Here is a 24,191-nt window from a genome sequence, read left to right as displayed (position 1 = left end):
TCTCCCTTGTAATCATAAATGTATTCAAATGACATGATTAATCAATCAATCAATCAATAAATATCTATTAAATATCTACTATGTGCCAGGATTATGCTAAGTAATGGATACACAAAAAGAGGCAAAAGACAGTTCCTGACCTCAAAAAGCTTACAATTTAATGGGCTGTTACATCAGAACATTTATTTATCCTTGCTTGTAAGAATCCATGTGTATGTATATGTACCTCTGTGTGTGTGTTTGTGTGTGTATATAAACATAGGGTCACAAAGAGTCAGACACAACTGAAAATGACTGAACGGCAAATATACACACACATATATGTACACATACATACATGTATTAGCTTTGATCACACAACCATTGGACTTATTTTGGGTTTATATAGATACACATATAAATATAAATATAGATATAGATAGTTTGATCAGTGTAAGGAACTTCCTATATAGTATTCTTTCTACTAATCCAGATTGGCACCTTCTTTACAATTGGAGAAAGCTGCCTGGGGCATTGAGAGGATAAGTATTTGTCCAGCATCACCCAAACAGTATTGTGGCAAAGACAGGACTTGGACCTGTCTTCCTAACTCCCAGAAATATATACTTAGACAAAACAGACACATTGGCTAAGTCTGATAGCATACTTCATTCTGTTACAATAGTCTACCACTTCTCTTTAGAAAAAAAAGGGACGATGTTTTCTTTCCAGTCCGCTGGAGTTGAAATTGGTCATTACATTGATAGAAATTCTGACATCTTCTAGTGCGAATTTCCTTTACATCATTGTGGTCATTGTGAATATAGTTCTTTAGTTCTCCTTACTTTGCATCAGACACCACAAGTCATCCCAAGTTTCTCTGATTCTTCTCCATATTTGTCATTTAGGGTACAATAATATCCTGGCATATTCACATACCATAGTTTGTTGAGACATTCTTCAATTGATGGGCATCCACTTTGTTTCCTATTTGGGGCTACTACAAAGAGTTTAGCACAGTACCTGACACACAGTAGGTGCTTAATAAATGTTTACAGCTTGTTTGCTTGATTGCTCTGAGAATTTCATTATAGATAGGACTTTTCTTTCTATTATTGAACTCTTTGGAGTCTATCCCAATGGTGGAGTAAAGGAGTCAAAGGGTCTGAACAATAAGGTTTCAAAATATTTTTGGTTAACTTTGAACCTATTTGCCTCTTGAGCAACAGTGTATTTATGTGCTTGTCATATGTCTTTCTACTGATGATGATTTCAATTTTTTTAAAAAATTACCTTTGTCAATTGATGGGCATGATATGAGTGGTTTTAATTTGTAATTGTCATTAATTAGTAATTCAGAGAATTGTTTCCCTATTTGGTAGTGGTTCCTTTTCACTTCCTCTGAGAACCGTTTGGTCATATCTTAGCAGGGAACGATACTGCAACATGACCTTTCTAAGTGTACATGTTTGATTCCAAAATATTTTATCTCCATATGCATGCAATATGGCTGAAATATTTGGGGAAACTATATAAAGAAAAAATGTCTCAATCAATCCCTTCATTTTTTTCCTCATGTAGAAATCTCAAAAATAAGATTTTGTTGGTGTTGTTTCCTCGTCCTTGCTAACTATTGTCACTAGCAACAGGAACTTCCTTCAAACTTCTCAAGATATACAAATATCCAAAATTTCACTCATATGGGTGTTTTCCCTCATTGATTCATATTTTAAGCCGTCATTTGACTTGGTGCACCGTTCCATGAGTTGTTTTGTCCCATCACCCCCACCCCAAGTTACTGCTTAGTAACCAAGTTTTCTGGTGATGGACCTATATGAATTTGGTAAGCCTATTCTTCCTAGCTTGGTAAGATTTTGCCTTCTACTTGCAAAATTTTTGAAAGGTCAGCATTATTAGGACAATGTTAGGGAACATTTGAAGCTTAACCCTGATGCTAATGACAGCAGAACATTGTCCTTTAATTTGGGGCTATGTTGGCCATCCAACTTGTAATTGACTATTCAATTTGATCAAACAAAACACCAAATTTTATCTCACAACTTATATTTCCCCCACCTCTTCATAATCAGAGCAGTTGATTGAATTGACCAAGTCAACTGGCTGTTTTAGCTCCATATTAGTTATCCCTTTGATACAACTGATGAAGGTCTATGTTGTGAGAAATATGAGTCTTCAAAGACTTTTGATAATCTACTTTTGGTAGTTAAACTTGAGGCCAGGAGGTTCCAATCGGCCTGCAAAACTCTTGAGGCAGCCCAAACCAGATTAAAATGTAACTGGGAGATGTTTAACAAAGTAAATTAAAATACAACATAAATAATGCTAATTTGTGGTTTTCTAAGTTGATATGTGTTCAGCTGGGATCCTATTCTCTTTGATTTTTACAGGACTGGAAAAGACCAAGTCCTGTGTATGTCAGTCTGGGTAGCAAATACTCAATTATAACGTATTACTTTGAACGCATATACACACAGAATACACTAACGTCTTCTAACAGGTAAAATTCTTTGCCACAAAAACCATTTTGATAACATATTGACACTGTTAAGAGACAAGGCATATTTATTTTGTAGTTCTTTAGTATTCAAATATACTTATGCTATATAAAATTGTTTAATTATATAGAATTTTTAAAAATAAATTATCTGTTTTTATCAATTCTAGCTGTGTGACAATGGGCGAATTACTTCACAAAGAGTCATAAATAGGGTTAGATGAGCAGAGTTTCTTCCCAGGGCGACTAAATTTAGAGGATAGACATTTTGCTCAAGTTAGCTCCTGACTACCCTGTTACTACTTGGATAAAAGCCAGGTTTCCCCACCACCACACTCCCCACCCCACCAGTGGTTGATATGAAGATTCATTTAGTGCCACTTACTCTGAGCATCAAAATGGTTAGCTTTACTTGACTCACCTCTCTTGACCTCAGTTTCCTCACTGGTAAAATAAGCAGATTGGACTGATGAGCTCTAAGGTCCCTTACAGCTCTGAAACATTCTCCAATTTAAAAAATTTGAAACACACATACGAAAGTAAGAATGCTTTGCTTTTAGCAAAAAAAGATCAAAATACTTCATTAAGCTTTAAAACACTCCTGCAAAATAGATGTTATTACAAAAGAAAAACTGAGGCAAAGGAAGGCCATTTGGCTTGTCTCCTCTGACAATGGGCTGTTAGTACAGCACTTCCAGGAATAGGCCTGTGAGTATTAATTCCTAGGGCCGTGCTGGAACTATTAAATCACAGAGAAATATCAAGAAGAGATAAGTTACTTGAATCAATGATTGCCGGAGCTAAACAGGCTGGTCAGTTCAGGGGAGCCCTTAGGGCCTGCTCCTTATTCTGAAAATCAAAAATAAAAAGGAGGCAAAGGATATCAGATTAGAAGCTAGCTACATATTAGCTTATGATTTTAATCTTAACCTGCATTGAAGAATTTAGTTATGTGTATGTGTGTTTAAGTATAGAGTACTGAAAAGTAAAAAAGAAAACCTTTGTGGCATCTGCACACATTTAGACAAAAAAAAAGGCAAAAATGCAAATTAAAAAAAAACTCCATCAGCTAGTCATCACAATAGTCCTGGAAGGTTAGGAGGGCAAATTTTAACTTAAAATTTTAGGTTTGAATACTCTTTTTCCCCCTCCACCAAAGTAAAAGTAGATCAATATCAAATTGAAGACAAGTTTAGAAATAATCCAATTTTATTCACAAGAACCATTGCTCTGAAGAAAAGACTTCCTCTGAAATTATTTTATAGAAAATTTGGGGTAAATAGAACCAAACCAGATGAAGCGTAAATGTGAATGAGTTGAGCCTCTAGAAAACCAACAACTATCCCTTCCGATTTACTCCAACCAAATTAATCAGCCAATATAAGAAAGCATATTAGGTCACATAAATTCTAGAAACTGTCATTAAATTGTACTAGTTTTGTTTTTCCTATTTGCTAATCTGTTTATACTTTTGAACCAATTATTTGTAGCCCAGAAAGCCAAATAAAACAAATCAATCGTTAATAAATCAATAAACATTTATTAAGCACCTACTATGTGCCAGGCACTGTTCTTGATTTTGTTTCTCTAAATGTCTCATTCAGAATCAAAATCCATTCCCTTTCTTCTCCTTGATTCCCTTCCTCTTGTCTTCTGTAGATGACAGCCCTTAGAGATCCCTCTTTTCTGTGACAGACATCTCAATGTGACCACCGGGGTATGTTACGGAGATAGTTTGCCTCTGTCTCTTTTCATGTCCATCACAACAGCTGTGGCATATCTCAATCTGAAAAGAGAACTAGCATCAATCCAGATTACCGAGTAGATCAAATATTGTCATAATAAGACTGGAAAGCACATTCAATGTGTAGGCATTTCAGGACTGAATGACATATTTAATAAGAATATTGACTGTTAGGTTTGGAAGGCCAGAATGAACTCTTTAAATTTGCAGCTGAGTTGCACCCCAAAGGTAAAGGTCCAACCAAACAAATGGCAGAGAGAGTGAGATGGAGACAGAGACAGAGAGAAACAGTGATGGAGACAGAGACAGAGAAAAGACAAAGACAGAGAGAGACAGAGAGACAGAAACAGAGACAGAGTCAGAAACAGAGAGAGAGAGAGAAAGAGAGAGGGAGAGAGAAACCCTTTTTACCACCTTGTTCTTGATTCTTCAAAATGAACAAAGTAGTTACTAAAGTTCCAAGAAATCACTGCCATTAGAAATTTAACAAACTCAGGAAAACTTTCTAGTTCCTTTGTATCAAACTCATCACCTTTTCCTCTTCTATAGCAAACATGCTATACACCCTAATAGAAAGCAAGCTCTCCGAGGGCAGAAACTGCTTTATTTTTGTTCTAATATATTTAGTGCTAGACACAGGGTAGATGTTTAATAAACATTTTTTTCCAAATGAATTTTTTAAAATCCTTGAAGGATTTAAAAATAATTGTTGTTTAGACCTTTATGTCTAATATCAAAGAATAGCAAATGTGGGGGGGAAGAGAAAATATGTTTTAAAGCTAATGGGTTGCTTGGCATAGTGGATAGAGAGTGGGCCTAGTAGTCAGGAAGGTCTGGATCCAAGTTCCGTCTCTCATCAATGGTTGTGATGACTTGCTGTGTGACCCTGGGCAAGTCCTTTAACTTCTCAGTGTCCAGTTACAAAGAAAGTGGTCACCTGCATTGGAGGGAGTTGTTCTCATCCAGAAGTTCCGCATAATAATGAAAACAAAAGTCTATTCCCTATTCCCTAGATGAGATCCTTTTAGGGGGTTTGTGTGATCAAACATTTCCTTAATAATACCAAGACATTTTTAATATAGTACATATATTAATGGACACAGCCTTCTTTTGGGGGAAGGTCTTTAATAATTGTAAAGGCATCCTGAGACCAAAAAGTTTGGGAATTCCTTTTGGCCTAGACCCCTTCAGCTTTCATTGGGTAAAGATTTTTCAAACAAAATAAAAATCGGGAAATTGCTGTGCTATCTTCACGTGGGTTTCTTTCAGTGATGTCCACCTTCTTTATTATTTATTTACTTTTTACTGCTCGTTAAGAACTCATTATGGGTGAGGGGAGCAGCCATACCTTAATCCTTTGCTCTGTGGCACCAGGTTTTCTTTATGGTTCTGATTATGTTATAATATTTCCAAGCCCTTCTCATCTTAACCTCCGTGTTAAGTCCCGCTGAACTGAATAGCATACATAACTCTCCATCTACCATCCGCATTCCCTTTGCATTAGGTGTAACGTTGGCATGAAATTCTGAGCCCCGGCTCCAATTTTTCCAGCTGTCTCTGTCTCCCTGTGATCTTTTGGTACAAATTTTCGAGCGTGTCTTTTGAAAAGGCAGGCTTACACCCCCTCCGCGCTTGTGCTTCGGCGTTCTGCCAGCCTGAGACATGGATTATTGTGCACAGAATCACAGACTTTTCCCCCTGAACTGAAGTCATTTCAGTGTGTGTGGTGTGGCACACAGAGACGCCGGGGAGGCAGGACGTCATTCCTGCTTTGTGTACAGTTGAGATGGGTTTTGATTTCACTCTGACTCTAGAACAAAGCAACCGCCCGATTTTCCTCAAACTCAGCCCGTGTCTTTTAATGACTCCATGAACTGCTAACCTTAAAATGATTGGAGCAGTCCCCCTTACACCCCCACCTTTCTCCAGCTCGAGTTTTCTCCTTTAGTAATGACTCCTGTTAATACCTTGTGGTATACACACTAATTTTGTTCCCAATTTTGCTCCCCTCACCTTAAACTTGGGACAAATGTTTCTTTTTGACATGGTTTTTAGGTTAGGGGGTTATGAGTCTTTAAGTCCCGTGCCGACACCAAACCGTGGCATTCTCTAGACATGTGCCAATTCCAGTGTCTGAAGAATTTGGCGGAGACGTGATATCATTGTCTACTCAGAGATAAATGGAGGGCAAGTTGGAGCGGGGTGGGGGGGTGGATTTTGAAGTGATCTTTTCAAAGGGAAAAAAAACCCAGCAATTAGAAGAGAATGACCTCATGTATTTTCCTAATTTTTCCATGTACCGTATGCTTTCTAACCTCCCCCCTTTGCCCAGCATTACTCAGATAGTGCTAGTATTTCTGTTTCATTATTTTTCAAGCACTATTTGATGACACTGATTTAACAGTTTCTCACAGTTCACTGCTTCAGTTTTCATCAAATTATATTTCTAGTTACACTAGACACTTTCATCATCAATTTCCATATGCCTCAAAGACATGCAGGAACCAGTTTGCCAACAGTGCACTCAGATACTAGATAATAGCTTCAGTCAGGCTGGATCCTTTTAAAATAGTCTTTTCAGAAATGGAAAGCTTAGAACCCACTGTACCATTTTCTTGACTCCCCCAAACTGGCTCATCTGTGTTTCAGTTGCTTATTCTGTCTGCCTTTGTGATGAAAGCAAAAGATTTCTGCTGAATATTTATTTCAACGTGCAGGTTTGGTGTTAAAATGCACACTGGCTAAGGGAGGACCTTACCATCACTTTGTCTCCATATCCCAGCTGCTAGGAAAAGCAACAGATGTCCAGTTAGCTCAAGAGTGGCTATGTTCCAAAGAACTCCCAAGTATCCCTTTCAAGTTCCACAAGTCTCTCTGCTGTCACTTCCATCATATCTTTGACCTCCTCTCATCACCAAGGATGACTGTAGATTTTGTCCCATGATGTTTTCCAGAAAACCCAGAAATGTGAAAAAGCAAAATGGCATTTGCAATATTTTAGGTTCACTCTTACCGGCAGTGTTCATATCAATAATCACCACCAACCAACCAAACTTTTAGCTTCACCAGTTTGCTGATTTAATTCAGGAGCACAGAGGAAGACCAGCAAAGAAGACGGGTTTAGGTTAGGGAAGTCCCAGGTTCAAATTCTGCCTGTAAGACTTATGAACTATTTGACCCTGGGCAAGACTTTTAAATTCTCTGAGCCTCAGGTTCACATGATGGTAGATTGAGAGTTGGAAGAGATTTTAAAGGTCATCTAGTCCTCCACCCCCACCCCACTTACAATCTTCGTTTTGCAGATAAAGAAGGCCTGGAAGGCTCAAGGTCACACAGGTATCGAGAGGCAAAGAAAGACAAGATTTCTAGGATTTAGCAACTAATTATTCACGGGTTGTGACTGGCCTTGGTAAAACTGCTGGTAGCTGCTCATACTGAAGAAAAGAGGGATCCAAACCGTGTTCTTATAGGCCACTAGCTTCATCACCAAGAATTAACAACATTGAGCAAAACACATTTGTCCTCTGTCATTTAGAATATTGCTCATGTCTGGAACAGACTGACAAGCTAAACCAGCAGCGAACTGTGAATTCAGTGCCGGGATGGTACATGCAGCCCACACCACATAGTGCCTCTGCATGTATGCACACAAATACACATGTGCATACACATATGTGCATATATAGTGTGCACACACAAGCACACAAATATACACATGTGCATAAAATACACATGTTCCTGGTGATTCTTGCTTAAGCATGAATGTACACAAAAGGCATATATACACATTATAAGCCTATAGGTATAGTATGATCACATGTATGGACATGTATGTGCACATGTGTAGGTGTTGCATATGTATTGCTTACTTGTGTAGTTATGTGCGCACATATAAATATGTATATTATATTAATATATTATATATCATATGATATGTATCATATCACAATATATGACATATATCATATTAATATATGAGCAGTTTTCTTAATGCTCTTTGGCACTGAATCTTTCACAGAATATTCAATTAAAGTAATCTCGTTGGTGAGGATGTAGGCACAGTATTCTAAAAGGGAATGTGGAGTCTCCTTGCCCCTTTTAATGAAAGTTCTTTCTAAGGAATAAGAAGAGGTGGTGGAGATTTTGCAGCCCCATTGAGATAATTTTACCCTCACCGCAGGCTTGTCAGTCCAGTAAATCTTCCTTTTATTTGATGCATATAATAAGACACCTTTCCTTCTCAACCTCAGTAATACAAGTGGCTTCTCCTCCCATGTAAATTTTGTCCACTTTTTTAGAGAGTGACTATAGGCAGGGCAGAAGGAACCAGTGATGGGCACTGCAAAAATGCAGAAATGCACAACTAAAGTTCCAAAATGTGCTTTTCATTGTCTAAAAATCAATTTAGTTCTAACATTATTTTATTATACCTAGGATGTCTAGTTTTATAAAGCAGGATGAAAGTGACTATATAATAGGCAAGTACTAAGGACTCATCTCTTAATTCTGGGCTCATCAAGGGTTGAACTGCTCAATTGGTCATTTTCACTTCTGCCTGAGTGAGGGGACAAAAGCGAACCAGGGCTGGGACCATGTTGCAGTTAATTTCTATGCTTCTTGCTTTTTCCTCTACTTAACACTTCATCTCCCACCTCCACACCTTTGCACAGGCTCTCCCGCATGCCTGGGGTACTCTTCTTTCTCCTTCCATATCTTCTAACTCTTAACTCCTTGCTAGGGTCAGCTCAAGAGCTACTTCTTTCAAGGGACCTTTTCTGTTTCCGCTGATTGTTAGTGGTCCCCACTGAAATTACTTTTCATTTATTTTAGCTATAGTCTGCTTTTGTATTGTATACTCTGGTAGGATATAGCAAGCTTCTTGAGGCTAGAGAGTATCTTAATGTAATCATATTCCTAGTGCCTAGCACAGTATCTATAGCATAGCAGGTGCTTGTGAAACCATTATTAATTGACATTATTTCTATTTCTTTGAAATACATCATGAATTAAAAATGAATTAGCTATCTTCATAGGGTACTAGAGCTTAGGGTATAAAAGAGACATTAGTGATGTGGGCAGAGGCTTAGATGACAACACATTTTTCAGTCTGGCCCCCCACAGTAGTGAATGAACAAATCTATAAATAAATAGAAGATGGAATACTGTATTTACATTGCATGAAGTTAATTATGTAAGCCACATATCTAAAAAAGTCTAAACCCATTGCTGGGCAATGGTAGATAAAGATAAGGGTAAGGATGAGGCTTTAGAGTATGTTGTAGAGGAAAGGTACCCAATCATGGTGAAAGAAGCCCTGAATCCTTGTCCTGTTTCCCTTTTATAGGTCTTGCTTTCCATCTCTATAAAAAAGAGGCAATTGGAACAGATGATTTCTAAAGTCTCTTCCTCATCGCTATGGTCTTATGTTACCTGTTTGAACAGGGTGGGATTAGATGATATGGTCAACTACCCCTTGGATTGTTCTTGGAAGGCTGCATAGCCTCAGTAATATCTTAAGAGCTGTTTGAATGACAGAGAGCAGATGGCTTGGAGGTAAGATTGGAATGACCAGATGGATAAAGGATTGAAGAGGTTTGCCAGAGAGGAGTAAACAGGTGAATATGCTCCCTAGTTCTTTCCAACTACAACCCCTCAACCCCAGCTCTGACAGAATATAGATGTGTATAGACCTTCTTTTATAAGTGATTTGTTGAAGTAGTAAACTGGTAAAAAGAGTATTAATAAAATAAACCAATGGATTTTTAATTTTATTCACATAGCCTCTCAATGCTGTAAGTAGAGTCCTGCTTCTGACACATATGGGCGTATAGCCATGGGCCAGACCCCTAAACCCTCAGTGTCCTAGGCAACTCTTAAAGACAAAGATTCATCAATTTTTTTATTCGTGGACCCCCTGTGACAGTCTGCTAGCCTAACGGATCCCTTCTCAGAATGCTGTTTTTTTTTCTTTTTTGTAAGCGATGGGGTTAAGTGACTTGCCCAAGGTCAAACACGTAGTAAGTGTCAAGTGTCTGAGGCCAGATTTGAACTCGAGTCCTCCTGACTCCAGGGCTGGTGCTCTATCCACTGTGCCACCTAGCTGCCCCCAGAATGCTGTTTTTAAATGCATTAAATAACATACTTGGAATGCCAAAGGAAACCAATTCTTTTGAAATAGAGTTATCAGCATATTGAAAAACAAAACAAAACAAATTCATTGATCCTGGGTGAAGCACTCCTGCCTAAGAGTACAAATCACAGAGAAGGTGTTCATCTGTGTTGGTAAAGAATTTCCTTATCTGGGAGCTACCTATATCAATGGGATCATGGATCTAATCCCTGTTGTTATACTGATCTGCAAATTCCATGTTTTTTCTTTGAATAAAAAAGAAAACATTCCTATTAAAGAATTAGTATGTTTCCTGTTTTCCACTAAAATATAAACTGCTTGAGGGCAGAGTATGGTTGTTTATGTATTCCCAGTAACTAAATGGTATATGGCACCTAGTAGACATTTGATCAATTTGTGTGAAACAATGAATGAATGGGCTTATTAAACTGGGAAAACAAAACACTTTTTTTTTAGTGAAGTCTTTATTGGTTTCCTGGCATTTTTGTTTCCCAAACTAGGCTATTTTGGTGTATGTTTCAAAGGAAGTAACTCCTCATACATGGCAAACTTACCTAAAGCTATGGCTAAATTCTACCATTTAAGCCAGTCGGGCATATGTCCAATATGGCAGGAGGCCATAGATCTAGGAAGGCCCAATCAGAATTCATTGATAGCTGTAAAACTAGGTGTCACAGTAGATGGAGTGCTAGGCCTGAAGTCAGAAAGACTCATATTCCTGAGTTCAAATCTGGCCTCAGACACTTACTAGTTATAGGACCTAGGACAAGTCCTTCGCCTCAGTTTCCTCATCTGTAAAATGAGCCAGAGAAGAAAACAGCAGAACACTCCAGTATCTTCACCAAGGAAACCCCAAATGGGGTCATGAAGAGTTGGAAACTACTGGACAACAACCACAAAGCCTCACTCTAAACTAAAATCTTGATCTAATAAGTATATAATATGCATATGTAACATATTCAATAATATATTTTTTGTTATATACATGTACTTAGGTATATTTGTGTGTGCATGCTTTGTAAACTTTAAGGTGCCATGTAACTTGTTTTCACTATTATTTTAAAAAATCCCCAAATCATCCTTATTCATCCCCAGCAATGTTTTTAGTTATCTTTAGACAGCATTGTATTGCATAGCATTGCATATGGTGGACACTGAAAAAATACTTATTAATTGAAACATCTTATCTATTGGCTCAATGGACATCATAAAAATGTTAAGCATGTGACTTGGTCACCATTTTGAAAAAGAGTGTTTTGTTGGTTTTTTTTTTCCAAACAAATACACAGTATTTCTCCTTCTTTTACTAGGCATTCTGCCTAGCTCAATCCAATCCTAGAATTTCTGATGGGGCAATGCCTTTGAAATACAATTTCAACCTTTTTTCTAGTGCTTATATCTTTGAAACTTTTTACCCAGTAGCTATGGATGTGGTATGATTACACTAACAAATTAACCAGAATTGACTTCTGTTCCCATATTAGCTGACTGAGTACAAGAGAGCAAAATATTTTCTTTTTATTTGAGGAATTCTTCAAGGATTTCTTAAAGAACTGAACTAACCGTACAAGTGCTTTGATGTGTATTTATTGGCAAGGTTACTCTCATAAACTTCAAATAGTATGTCTGTCCCCCCTCTCCTCTTCTTTGCATAATACCAAAGATATTACACATCATTAAAAAAAAACCCAAAACACTTGTGGTGGTCAGATAGCTTTTTAAAAGATGGCTGCCTCGAAGGAACGGAGAAACAAATCTGCCATTTCCTTCAACTGTGTGAAAAGTTGTTTTTTTGGTTCCCTCCTGAGTCTCAGTGTTACGCATGATGCTATATTTGCAAAGACATGGGGTGAAAATTCTGAAATCATACATTCTGTGAAAGGGAAGGAGTGTATACTTTCCAGTATCCTGTGATAATATTCTATTGGTACCTTAAGTTGAACTTTTTTAAAAAGGATACATTTTTCAAGCTGGTGGAGCACAAATGGTCTTTTTTTTTTTATAGTTTCTTTGATTGGATACTTCATGCATTCATCTGTTCAACACATATTCGCTAGCACTTACTATGTTTGAATCACTGAGCCAGGTAAACACCATGGAGCATACAAAAGAAATAGGAGCTATTAATTCCTTCCCTTGATGACCTGAGGAGAGAAAGAAAGAAAGAAAGAGAGAGAAGGAAAGAGAGAAGGAAAGAGAGAAAGAAAGAAAGAAAGAAAGAAAGAAAGAAAGAAAGAAAGAAAGAAAGAAAGAAAGAAAGAAAGAAAGAAAGAGAAAGAAAGAAAAAGAAAGGAAGGAAGGAAGGAGAGGGGGAGGAAGAAAGAAAGAATGAAAGAAAGAAAAAGGAAGGAAAAGAGAAAGAGAAACGGTAATGAGTCATAGAAAGGAATGAAGGAAACAAAAGAAAAGGAAGAAAAGAGAGAAAGATAGAAAGGAAAGAAAGAAAGACAGAAAACAGTTTGTGGAATATTAAATTGAAAATTAGGAAAAGAACATTGTAGACTAATCCTTGTTTTGATATATTATGCCTGTGGACTATATTTCCATTTGATTTTAGGAGCCTCCAATTTGGAAATTAGCCATTACTCTTATGTAATGGTTATTATTATTATTATGAATTAATCATTACCATTAGAAAAATGTAGATCAGTTACACGACAAGAGGAAAACAGGGAGGCTGCCTTTTCCCTGTTTGATTCTGCAGGGTCAATGATTTCCGTGAAAATGTCGGTCAGTAAGACCAAGAACAGAAGATGGGACTTAGTTTGCAAAGATGCCTGCAAAGCACAATAGTATTGGTGGGGCATAGCTACTGACAACCAAAGGCCAAGGAACCGTCAATATATTTCTTAAGATTCAACCCCCAAGTTCCCCTATCCAACTCTCTGTTATTTTCTCTTCTGAATGTATTTGCCAAGGATGTTTTAAAAGCCCTTGAACTGGGGTACCAGGAGTCACTTTCCATGACTTCAATCAAATTCCTGAATGAAATTTTCAACTGGATGCCTTTTAAGGACACAATTGAGATGGTTTTCATTGAGACAACCATTATTCTGGTATTTGACTTTAAAAAAATACTTCTTGGGATTGTTTTATAAACAATAAAGAAATTGCATTATACAAAAAAATTGTTCACACACAGGGTTGTAGAACCTATTTTTAAAAATTCAGCCCAAGCAATTGGAACACAGTACAGTGAAGTTCTCCCCTTTAAAACTAGTACCAAGAGAAAACAACTTATACATGTCCTATTAGGCCTTCACTGTATAACATAGTTGTGGACGCTATAGCCAGGCCTATTTTAACACAGAGTCATGTTATAAAGACCTTCTGTCCTTCATTTACTGTTCGGGTTCATTCACCTAATTTTCTCCATATTCTGGTTCTGTCTTTTTTTTTAAGTAACCTGTATGAAATAAAAATTCATCATCTAAATTAAATGGTTAATATCCCTTCTGATACAAATAATCAGTAGTCATAACAGAGGAGCAGAAAATGAAGTCTTACTTCTTTTTCCACCATGGACATCTACTAAAAAAGGCATGTTGCTAAATTTCCATGTGCCTTAATTTTTCCCAAATAGACAAATCAAATTAAGAATAATTCACCAGCTGATTAAGATTTCATTCACTTGATTTTTACTAAGCTTTTAAAAAAATCTTTGCATAAAATGAGCTAATGAACAGAAAGTATTGATATCATTGTACTTGCTCTCTGAGTAATAGCAAATCTCTATATATAATATATGTATGTATGTGTACATTTATACACACACATATACATATATTTCTATATATGTACTTTTGTCAGTTGGAGCTATATGCACAAATTGGTTGTACTGTTTTGAGTGACTTAGTCAGTAAAAAGGTAAGATTGACTGATGAGAATTTTTTTAACTGACCCCTTTTGTGGGGAATGAATAAGTCAAACAAAATAGTTAAGCTAGTTTGTTCCTTTAATAGGATTTTAGGGATATACCATACACACACACACACATATGCAAACACAATACACACACAAACACAAACCTTGAGCTGTGCAGAAGCATTACTTCTGAAACACGAATGCAGTCAATAGTAGACTGCAAAAAACCAAAAAGGCACGTACCTAGTGTTGTCTGGTGTCCTGTTCTGCTGCTTCTTGGAGTTTACACCAGCCAGGAAAAATCAGTGCACTTTCAATTTCAACTAAATTTGACCAGCCTTGAAACTTTGACTCTCATCTAATTGTAAACCAGCCAACACCCCTCCAAAAAAACCCCAAAGAACGTAATTTCTGGCTCTCCCAGGCACGTAATGGTTATTTTTCCCTTCACTTGAGTGCAAAGGATGGAGATTGTGATAATTTTCCCTTAGTTCTAAGGCTGGGAATTTCCTCTTTATGAGTGATTTTTGCAGGTGAAGCCTGGTCTTTTTACTGGTGATCACACCACCCCCAAAGTGAACCTGAAAACAAATTCATCTTACAGCTGAAGGCCACGGACCCAGAGTTAACAAGGCTCCTTTTTATTTTCCAGGGCAATAATTTCAGCTGGATGTCTGGTCAGTTGTCATATAGTGTACTTAGCACACTTCTCTCACATACACATGCATTGGATTTCCCTCTGGAGAACTTCTACATCTTTGAGTCTGACTTCTGGAAAGGAATTAGAAGACCTGGTTGTCATCCAAATCCTCAGCTCTGACAATGGCATCACATCACAGGGCCAACTCATCTTTCACAGGCAGCCCTGATCAACCAAGTTTCCAAAGAATGTTTTCTCCCTTTTCCTCTACTGTCCAGGTTTTCATTACGGGGTTTTTTTTTTTTTTGGCCTTTCTTTATATTATTTGCATGCAAATCTGAAAGTCTCTTCCTTTAAAAAAAATGTAACCAAGAAAACTTCTAAGTTGGCTTTTTCCTCCCCAAGGGATTATGAATGAAGGAGAAAATAGTCTCCAAAATGCAAAAGTGGGAATAATTATATTCTTAGCCTCTCCCCTTCCTAATTGTGATCTTGATTTGATTTCTGCAGCTGGAAAAAAATACATACATATATATCAGTTTTCCCCCTCTTCCCTCATTTTCTTCGTGGAGGAAAATCATACACACATCAAGACCATAGGATCACAGAAAAGAGGACTGTGTGTATGTAGAAAAGGGGTTGAGGAAGGGAAGACGCCCTTCCATAAGGAAAGAATTCATAGCAGCAGATCGTAAAGAAATTGCAGCCTATTTCATTTATCCCAGTATTTCTTGAGCCCCTCAGCAGCCCCAGTAAGAAGCCTCCGTGGACTGGGGAGGTGCCAAGGGGCCTGACAGCTACAGTAGGTCCATAGCTGGGTGTTTTCTTAAAAGAAAATACCCATGGGGTGGGGAAGGGCGAATTCTCATTATTTCCCCAGCTTTATAATTTCCCGCCCTGGTTATTTTTTATTAGAATAACAATGATGATGATTATTATTAATTTGCTACTCAGCGCCTCCTGCCTCCTCTGACCTGAGACACCAGAGAGCAGATCTGCTCCTTGCCTTTCTCTCCTTTTCAGCCCTTTCCCCCTCCCCTTCTCTTCCCCCAGGTTTCCCTCCGAGGGGAGGAGAGCGGCACTTTGGCCGAGGAAAGCCTTGGCCCCCTTCTCCTAGTGGGGGGAAGTGAAGTGGGAGTCTGCAGGAGGAGCTGGCGGGGCGTGTGTGTGTGTCTGGGTGTCTGGGTGTGCGCGCACACACACACTCACACATACACACACTCACACACACACACACACACACAGAGCTCCTTGGCCGCCCTGTTTCCTGGTGCTCTGCTCTCTTGACCCCAGTGGCAGTCCCTGTCACTGCACTACTCTGCTCCCTCCTCCAGCTCGCCTCTCGCTCTCCTTCTCCCTCTCTCCCTCTCCCTCACTCCCTAGCTCTCTTTCTCCTCAGATCGAGGCTGCTCCCATTCCCTCTCTCCCTCTCTCCCTCTCATTTCCAACCCAGCCAGTCGGTGGGACCTCCAGGGTCGAAGGTTCTGCCCTGCCTCCACCAACCTCCACCTCCCCAGCGCCTCTCTCCTTCTCTCCCTGTCTCCTTCTCTCCCTCTCTATAACCAGCTCTTTCCAACTCCCCTATGGATCGGTTCCTTTCAGAGCACTGAAGGCATCTCCAAGACCCACATCCCAGCCGGAGAAAGGTAATCTACCCCGTTGGGGGGGGTGGGTGGGAGGGAGCGGGGAAGGAGGAGAAGGGAGGGGGTGGTGGTGGTGGTGGAATCAGATGGAAAGGAAGGGGAAAAAAATAACACACACAAAGCCGCGGGTTAGAGGTGCCTTGTCATGTACAAGTAGAAGAGGATCGGGCTGGATCTGAGGCAGCAGGCAGCGTCTGCTCCTAGCTGCTTTTTAAAATAATAACAATAAGGCGACTTTAGTGCAATTTTTATGACTCGGAATAAGCGTTTAAAGAGGTTTTGTTTTCCAGGAGTGAAAGAATTATTTTTAGGAGCTGTCTTCTCCCCTACTAACCATTTTCTCGCTCCCTTCCATGCGCCCCCCCCGCCCCAACCCCGACCTCTCCAGGGTGTCTTTCTCCTACCGGGGGGTGGCATGAAGGGGGTGGGGGGAAGAAAGGAGGTTGGTGGGGAAGAGGGGGATAGAGAGCACTGCAAGGGAAGTGATTTGGTCGCGGCGAGAGGCAAAGGAGATGGGGGGTGGGGATGCTGGCTCGGCTGCCTGTTTACTAGAAAGTCTCGGGGTTATAATGTTAGAGCACGGCCGGGCTAGGCCGGGGTGCATTGTGTTTGCTGGAGACCAAGGCAACAGCGGCGGCGGCCGCGGCGGCAGCAGATCCGGGGGGGCAGAATGCAAAGTACAGTTACAGGAAAAGCCGCCTTACCGAGAGCGGCAGGCATTGTGAACAGGGGGGCTGTGCGGCTCTACGCCGGGAGCCCCGCGCGCGTGTCTGTGTGTGTGTGTGTGTGTGTGTGTTTGCGTGTGTGTGTGCGTGCGTGCATGCGGGTGTGTATTTTTTCTCACCCTTTCCCCTCCACCCTAACCTTACTCCTTCCTCCGGCGCCTCCCCCGCCCTCTCCGCCGGTGCTGGAACAAGCACAGCCGGGGGTGGGGGGGTGGGGGTAGGCGTGGGGTTGGTGAGGGTAAGAAAAGTAAAAATCGCGAAGGATTGTTTCTTTTATTCAGAAGCTGGAGTTGCTAGTGTAGGGTACCCGTAAGCGAAGGAGGGTTTAGGAAGCCTTGCAAATCCAGGGTCTTGCGGCCTAGGAGGTGGAAAGGGCAATTATTATTTTTTTCTCCCGTAAAAGGGAGGTGGAGACACCAGGGTGGTTGTAGAGGGATGAGACGAAATACACAAAGGCTTTGAGGATCCAGGATCCCCCTTCCCGCGGTGTCAACTACACAACATAACTCATCTGTCACCTCCGACCCCCATCACACGTAAGTCCAAACGTGGGCCAAAAAAAGGTGCATTGATTGCGAAACACCGAGGACAAACGAGAACTGGTTGGAAAAAACTTTAACTGCAAGAAAAAGATTGCCACCTTCCCTATGGCCCTGTACACCACCAGCAAAGGTCCCTCCCTCTTGGTGACCCCCTCTTCCTTGCTCCTCGGACAGAAGCGAGGCGCCCCGGCAGTTGGTGGACGGTGGTCGCTGTGGCGGCGACGGCTCCGGGGGTCTCTGGCGAGGGCCGATTTGGGATTGGCCATCGGGAGGATGCCAACCCAGAGCAGCGGAGCCCGCTGGGGAGGCATAACATTGAGGAGGGGGGGCCAAGGGGGCGGGTGGGCAGGGGGACTTGATACAAAACCCGGGATGCTGCGGTGTCAGAGCTATTGGGTGTGGATGGCAATCAATCAATCTGGGACCGGTAAAGAGAGAGAGAGAGGGAGGGAGGCGAGAAAGAAAGGAAGAAGGAGCAGTCACCCAACAGCGGAGCCCAGTGCAGCAGGGTGGCAGGAGGGGCGGCAGCGACGGTGGTGGCGGCGGCGGCAGCAGCAGCCGAAGCAGCAGCAGCAGCCAGCGAGTGCTCACCAGGAAGGAAAGGGGGAGCTGTAGACAGTACTAGCAGGACGTGAACCCGTAGAGGAGGTGGGGTGTGTGAGGGTGTGTGTGAGTGTGTATGTGTGTGTGTGCGTGTATGTGCATGCACTCATGGGGCCAGGGACAGACTGTCCCCCTTCTCTTTTAAGTCCTATATTTTAAACCTTCCTCAAACTCCCCAAATCTGAGATTTCCCTCTTTCAATAAGAAAATATTCGGTGTACCTGGCGCTGGACACAAGTTCAGGTGTGGGTGTAGATGTGTGTGGATATATTTAGGGGTGAGGGGTGGGGAAGAAAGCTTTGATGCCTCTCTACAACTCTCTGCTCCTGCAGCTGTGAGCGCATTCCTAGCGAAGGTGGGTGAGCATCCTTGGTGTGAGTCTTACTGTAGCACCGAGAGAAATAAAAAGAAATAATTAGGGGCTGAAGTGGAATGGTGAAGAAGCTGGAGAAAGTTGCTTGCAAAGTCTCAGGATGTTGCTTGGTCTCTCCTCCCCCAGACATTCTTGTGGGGAAAAAAACAAAAAAAACAAAAAACTTCTCCCCCCTTCTTGTCAGGCTGGAACAGGTAGAGTGCTCAAAGTCTTGACTTTTCTCACTTGTATTGGTCTCCTGAGTAGAAGGGGGCTTTTTTTGGAGGGATTGAACCCCTATTTTAAATCTTTTAATTACTAGCAGATTTTTAAAAGGGCTTCTGACCATATTCCTGAAAATGAATATTCTTCATTGAACAGCCTAAGAATACAAGTGGCTGCTGTCTAGGAAATAGGAAATAGATTTACAGGGTTTTTTAAAGAGAGATAACCAAGCAGGCACCAGCACAAGCATTTTGGCAGCGTCCGTACCTTTTTCTATTTTTCTTTAGTCTTACTGACATAAACTTTTTTGGGGGAGGGTGGATGTGTCAGTGTGAACAAAATGAATGTTGGCTGTCTTTAAGTAAGAAAAAAGGGCAAAAATCTGCTATTTGGATGAATGTGCTTTATAAATATGATATGGATTAATGTCTATTATAACAATCAGAGTAATAACTTTTAATGCATCCATGAGGTTCGAGATGGCCACTGTACCCACTTTCTGCTTCTAAGACTTTGGGGGACCACAATACACATCTTTGCTCTCTAGAAAATGGCTTCATGAGAGGGTACTGAGGTGAACACCCAGTTGTTTGGGGGGAAGGCGGGGAGTAGAAATCAGCCTTTTCTTTGCTGTCTGTAAGGGTATCTGTGAAAGTTTTGAAGTCTTACCTTCTGCCTCAGTCTGACACTCCTCTTCAAAGGACTACAGATTAAAGGAGATAGATGCTGCAGGTGCACTGTTCCGATAAGACATTTGAAAAAAGAACACAGTGGAGACAAATTCAAATGAGTCTGTAGCCACCCATTCAGCCTTTGCTACTTACATGGTCTTGCTTGTGCTAATGAAAGGCTGTTCTATTTGGCTCGTGAGGGCAGAGGTACGGAAATTTGCAAATGTTCACCCATCAGAGGAGGATTGTGAAGGTGAAGTCCGGATTCTGCTGCCCCTTTGAAAGAGGGCAAATGATTTCTGTTTCATCTAAGTTATCTCTCTTTGCACCTTTAAAATGTTGGAGACTAGAAGGGGTAGGGGATGCGGTAACTACTGCAGGCTGCTTCCTAAATATTTGAAAAAGCTATGTATAATTCATTTTAATTAGTAAGTTACCTCCCCAGCAAATAGATGTAACATTTCAGCTGTTTCTTGGATTTAGGAAGCCAAACTGTTTTAATCAGAGGTCTTAGGAGTCTGGGCAAAAATGACGGTTTTCCTTTGCTTCTTTACATTCTGTGTTACACAATAGGATCTGATGGTGAGGAATAAGAATTGCATGTAATTTTCATACCACTCTTTAATTTATGCAAGCACTAAGTTCCCACAGTATGAAAATGTGTATTTTTTTTCCTCCTCCAAGCTTTGATGGCTAACATTCTTTTTAATGACAGTCATTTTTGTAACAGGAAGATGTTTCCATTTGTATTTACTTTGCCTGTACAGTGCAATTATGCAGCTTCTCCCTGCATAGCGTCTTGCTACTTTGTATCTCAAAAGAGAATTACAGTACTTAGAGCAGGACTGCAATTTCAAGCAGGTGTTGTGTGTTACTGTTATGCAAAATAACAGCAAAATATAATTGTAACGGGAAGTTAAGGAAACAGCTGCAAACTTGGTATGGAGACTGGCGACATTGTCCTTTGTAAGCAGTTCCTATGGATCTCTTACATCACATCAATAGGGACCACAACTGGAGTCTGAAACTGGTGGGCCTTTTAGACAGTGCTCCATAAAGACCCATAGGAGCAAGAGGGAATGTCAGGAATCAGATAGAGACACTGGAGGGAGGAAGAGAGAGACAGAGAACAGAGACACGGAGGGGGAGAAAAAGAGAGAGACATGGGGGGGAGAGAGAAAAAGAGAGAGAGAGAGAGAGAGAGAGAGAGAGAGAGAGAGAGAGAGAGAGAGAGAGAGAGACAGAGAGACAGAGAGACAGAGAGCCCCGAGATGTTGGTCCCTACAAGATGCCAAGTCACAAGTGATTCATCTCTTGGCAGGGACACTGTGGTTGCCTATTAGCAGAGCAGGCAAGGTGGATGTTACTTAGCCCGCCTTGCTAATAGGAAGGAGGCAGATGATTTGAGTGGATTGCTGTGGAATGTCTTAGCCCAGATAGCATATGGAAGGCTACACAGGCCTGGGGTTGTAAAATAATAAAATAAATGGCCTATGGCAAACCATCTGCCTTTTGCAGGGTGTTTGAGGTGTTCTATGCCAAATTTAAATCCAATCTTAGCATTCTAAATATTATTTTTTAGATCCCAGCAAAGACTGCTGAAGCTTTAATGGAACACATGGCAAACACGTTTTGAATTGAGGAGCTTAGAACATGTAGAAGGCATGTTGCCCTCAAAAAATGCTGCCTAGTTTGTGTGTGTGTGTGTCTTTGTGTATCTGTGTTTGGTCTAGAGCTCTGAACTATCACCAGAGGTGCTATATAATTCAAATCTTGACATAAATGATATATTGGTATACTGCCCTCTCCCCCACCATACACACACACACACACACACACACACACACACACACAACACACACACACACCCATCACTTTACAGAGATCCCAGGTGACTGGTGCATTCCAAGTGGTGGGCCAAGCATGGGTGTGTTTTACTTTCCTGCTGAGTGAGTCCATGGCATTCTCATTAGCTTAATGAAATTATACATATCTTTATAGCAAAGAGAAGTATACTGCTATGGGGGGTGGCAGCAAGCATGCATTTGCTAGTGGAACACTAATTGGGTTGCATATTATGCTTAAGTTCAAAGATGAAATAAACACACAATGCACACATGCATATGTATACTCACAAACTGGTATACACACATACGAAGTAAATACATGCACCTATGTATACCCATACATATATACCTACACCTACATATATGCGTGTATGTGCACATGCACATATGTAAATAAAAATGCAATAGCATTTTCCATTCATTGTTTTGTTGTATATACATCTGGACAACATTGAGCTTCAAGATGTCAAGAGAAAAAGTGAAATTAATCCAATAAGGAACAAGCCTTCTGAGCAACTCCTCTGTGTAGACACTTCTAAACAAGGTGTAACCTTATAAATTTCAGGGTTTTCAGTTGGGTGTAAATAATTAGAAACAAGAGAGGCCACGTAGCTTAATGACATAGAAGGCTGAGTTCAAAGTTAGGAAGACCTGATCTACCTGGGGCACTCACTGGCTGTGTGACTCTGGGTAAGTCCCTTAATCTCTTCCAGTCCCAGGTAACTGTGTAAGATTGTTAAATTGCCAGTCTGATGCTGATTTGCATTAACAGAGGGAGTTTTCCTTGCCTGAGAGTTTCCTATACCAATAAAATCTTAAGGCTAATAAAAAAAATTAGTAAGAGACTCATAAAATATGAACCTTTAAAAAATTGGTTCAACCTGAGTTGTGAATGTGTCCATGTTGGTAATTCATACAAGTGGCACAATTAAAATGAAAGATTGGGTTCACCTTTGAGATGATCTGATCTCTGCCAGAAGTGTCCAGTTTTAAATAACGGCCCCGCAAAATTGACTTCAAAGGGAAAAAAATAAGCTGGAAAAAATGGTATTTGTGTAGAATTAACCCAGATTCCCAAAGCTGACTTTCACAGTTATCCATGAAATCTCAGAGTTTAGGGCTGGATTTCTCTCTCACCACATTGGCCTTTCCAGTGAAGTTTCTTTTTTGTTTGTTTGTTTGTTTGTTTGTTTGTTTGTTTTGTCTTGCTTTCAGAAACTCACGGCCTTGATGAGTAAGTCGCTCCTCTGGTCCCGTCTTTGGCTGCAACACACAATGCCTGCTCCCATCCTTTGCTCCGGAAAATTGTGAATTGCTCATGACTATAAGGAGGAAGGATGGCACATGGGATCCCTTCTCAGGGCAAAGTCACCATCACCGTGGATGAGTACAGCTCGAACCCAACCCAGGCTTTCACTCACTACAATATCAACCAGAGCAGGTTCCAGCCTCCACATGTACATATGTAAGTATTTCTCATGGTCTTTAAAAAAAAATGTTTTTTCAAGAAAAGAAAACAATTTAAAAAACTCATCGAATAACAGAACTTTTTAGGGGAAAAAATTAAGGAATTCTGCCAGGGAGATGAAAGCAAAGTAGATTATCGATAACTTCAACCCCTCATCTTTTTTTCCCCACGTCCTTTCCCATCTAAGCCTCAAAGGATCCCTGAGGAGTATTACAAGGCAATTAGGCAGTTGAAGGAGACAAGATTAGGTGACTTGCCCAAGGTCACACAACTCCTCAGTGTTGGAGTTAAGACTGGAGATTTGATCTCCTCCAAAGTAATGTGTAAGCTTCTCCATCCCCGTACCCCAAACAACATATTTCTTTAACATTTAAACAGTCCTGACTCTCCCTTCCCCCCCCCATACCCCTTTACATTCAGCTGTGAAATAGGCCTAATTGGGACTAATTGTCCAGTGATTACTGAATCCATTGTCTTTCCTTTGGTGAGCAGAAAGTGTGCTGGCCTGCCCCATTCCACTAACAATAAAGCGGACAAAGGATTAGGGAATTCTGGAACAGTTAGTCTCAAGAAACAGTACTCTTCCCTCTGACCCCTCCTTCCCCCTAACACCCTTAAAGTTATATGGGAGACCTGGGCTTGGGAGACTAGTGGAGCCAAGAATCATTTCGAACCCTGGCATCCTCAACCCCCCTGTTTGTGTACTTGTGATTTAAACTCTTCCAGAATCCCCCTCAGCTGTACTGAGTGTCCATCAGAGTGGGGCAGGCAGTCAGCTTGCCCATTGTTTATTCAAGGCCTCATGTCCACTGTGTCAGACCCTTCCAGGTGTCTGATGTGAGTGATTCAAAGTTGGAGTGAACCTCTTCGAAGATGGTGGTATAGCCAAGATCAGCGAGGTTAGAAAGTTGCATGTCTGCCTAGTAGAATCAAATTTGGGGTCTTTCTTAAGTCCTGAACTCTTTCTTTAGTCTTTGCTTTTCTTGGCCTTTAAACAAAAAGATAAAAAAAACCCTTTAAACTTCAACACACTAAGAAAATAAAAAAGGTGTTTCCCGTGACCCTAAAGAGTTGGTGTGAATACCAAGATTTCGCTTTGTGGGCATAATCTACATAGCCGACACTATTACCTATGATGAGATGTCTGCAGAGCGAGGAGGCTAAAAGAGTAAGTACATGCAAAATCCTTGCAAAGCAAGATTGCAATTAAAATCTTTCCCAAGAGTTGTGTATTGTGAAATAT

The 24,191-nt window shown here is 40.7% G+C and overlaps 1 protein-coding gene across 2 annotated transcripts in view; it reads left to right on the top strand.

The window, feature by feature from the left end:
• Positions 1 to 16,081: 16,081 nt before the first annotated feature.
• Positions 16,082 to 24,191, top strand: part of MPPED2 (metallophosphoesterase domain containing 2) — a 208,365-nt gene continuing 200,255 nt past the window's right edge. Inside the window, exons 1-2 of one of the 2 annotated variants that reach the window (XM_020963903.2) lie at positions 16,082 to 16,518; positions 22,696 to 22,945. In XM_020963903.2, coding sequence (XP_020819562.1) covers positions 22,818 to 22,945 — 128 coding nt within the window. In that variant the 5' untranslated portion in view covers positions 16,082 to 16,518; positions 22,696 to 22,817. Of the gene's footprint in view, positions 16,519 to 17,522; positions 17,777 to 22,695; positions 22,946 to 24,191 lie in introns of those variants that run through there. The other variant, XM_020963904.2, reaches the window with a different exon arrangement.

The sequence above is a fragment of the Phascolarctos cinereus genome, unplaced genomic scaffold, assembly GCF_003287225.1.
Source record: "Phascolarctos cinereus isolate Bilbo 61053 unplaced genomic scaffold, phaCin_HiC Scaffold_9;HRSCAF=440, whole genome shotgun sequence".
Lineage (NCBI taxonomy): Eukaryota > Metazoa > Chordata > Mammalia > Diprotodontia > Phascolarctidae > Phascolarctos > Phascolarctos cinereus.
Note: the sequence above shows the minus strand (reverse complement) of the source record. Positions and strands in the feature narration are given on the sequence as shown.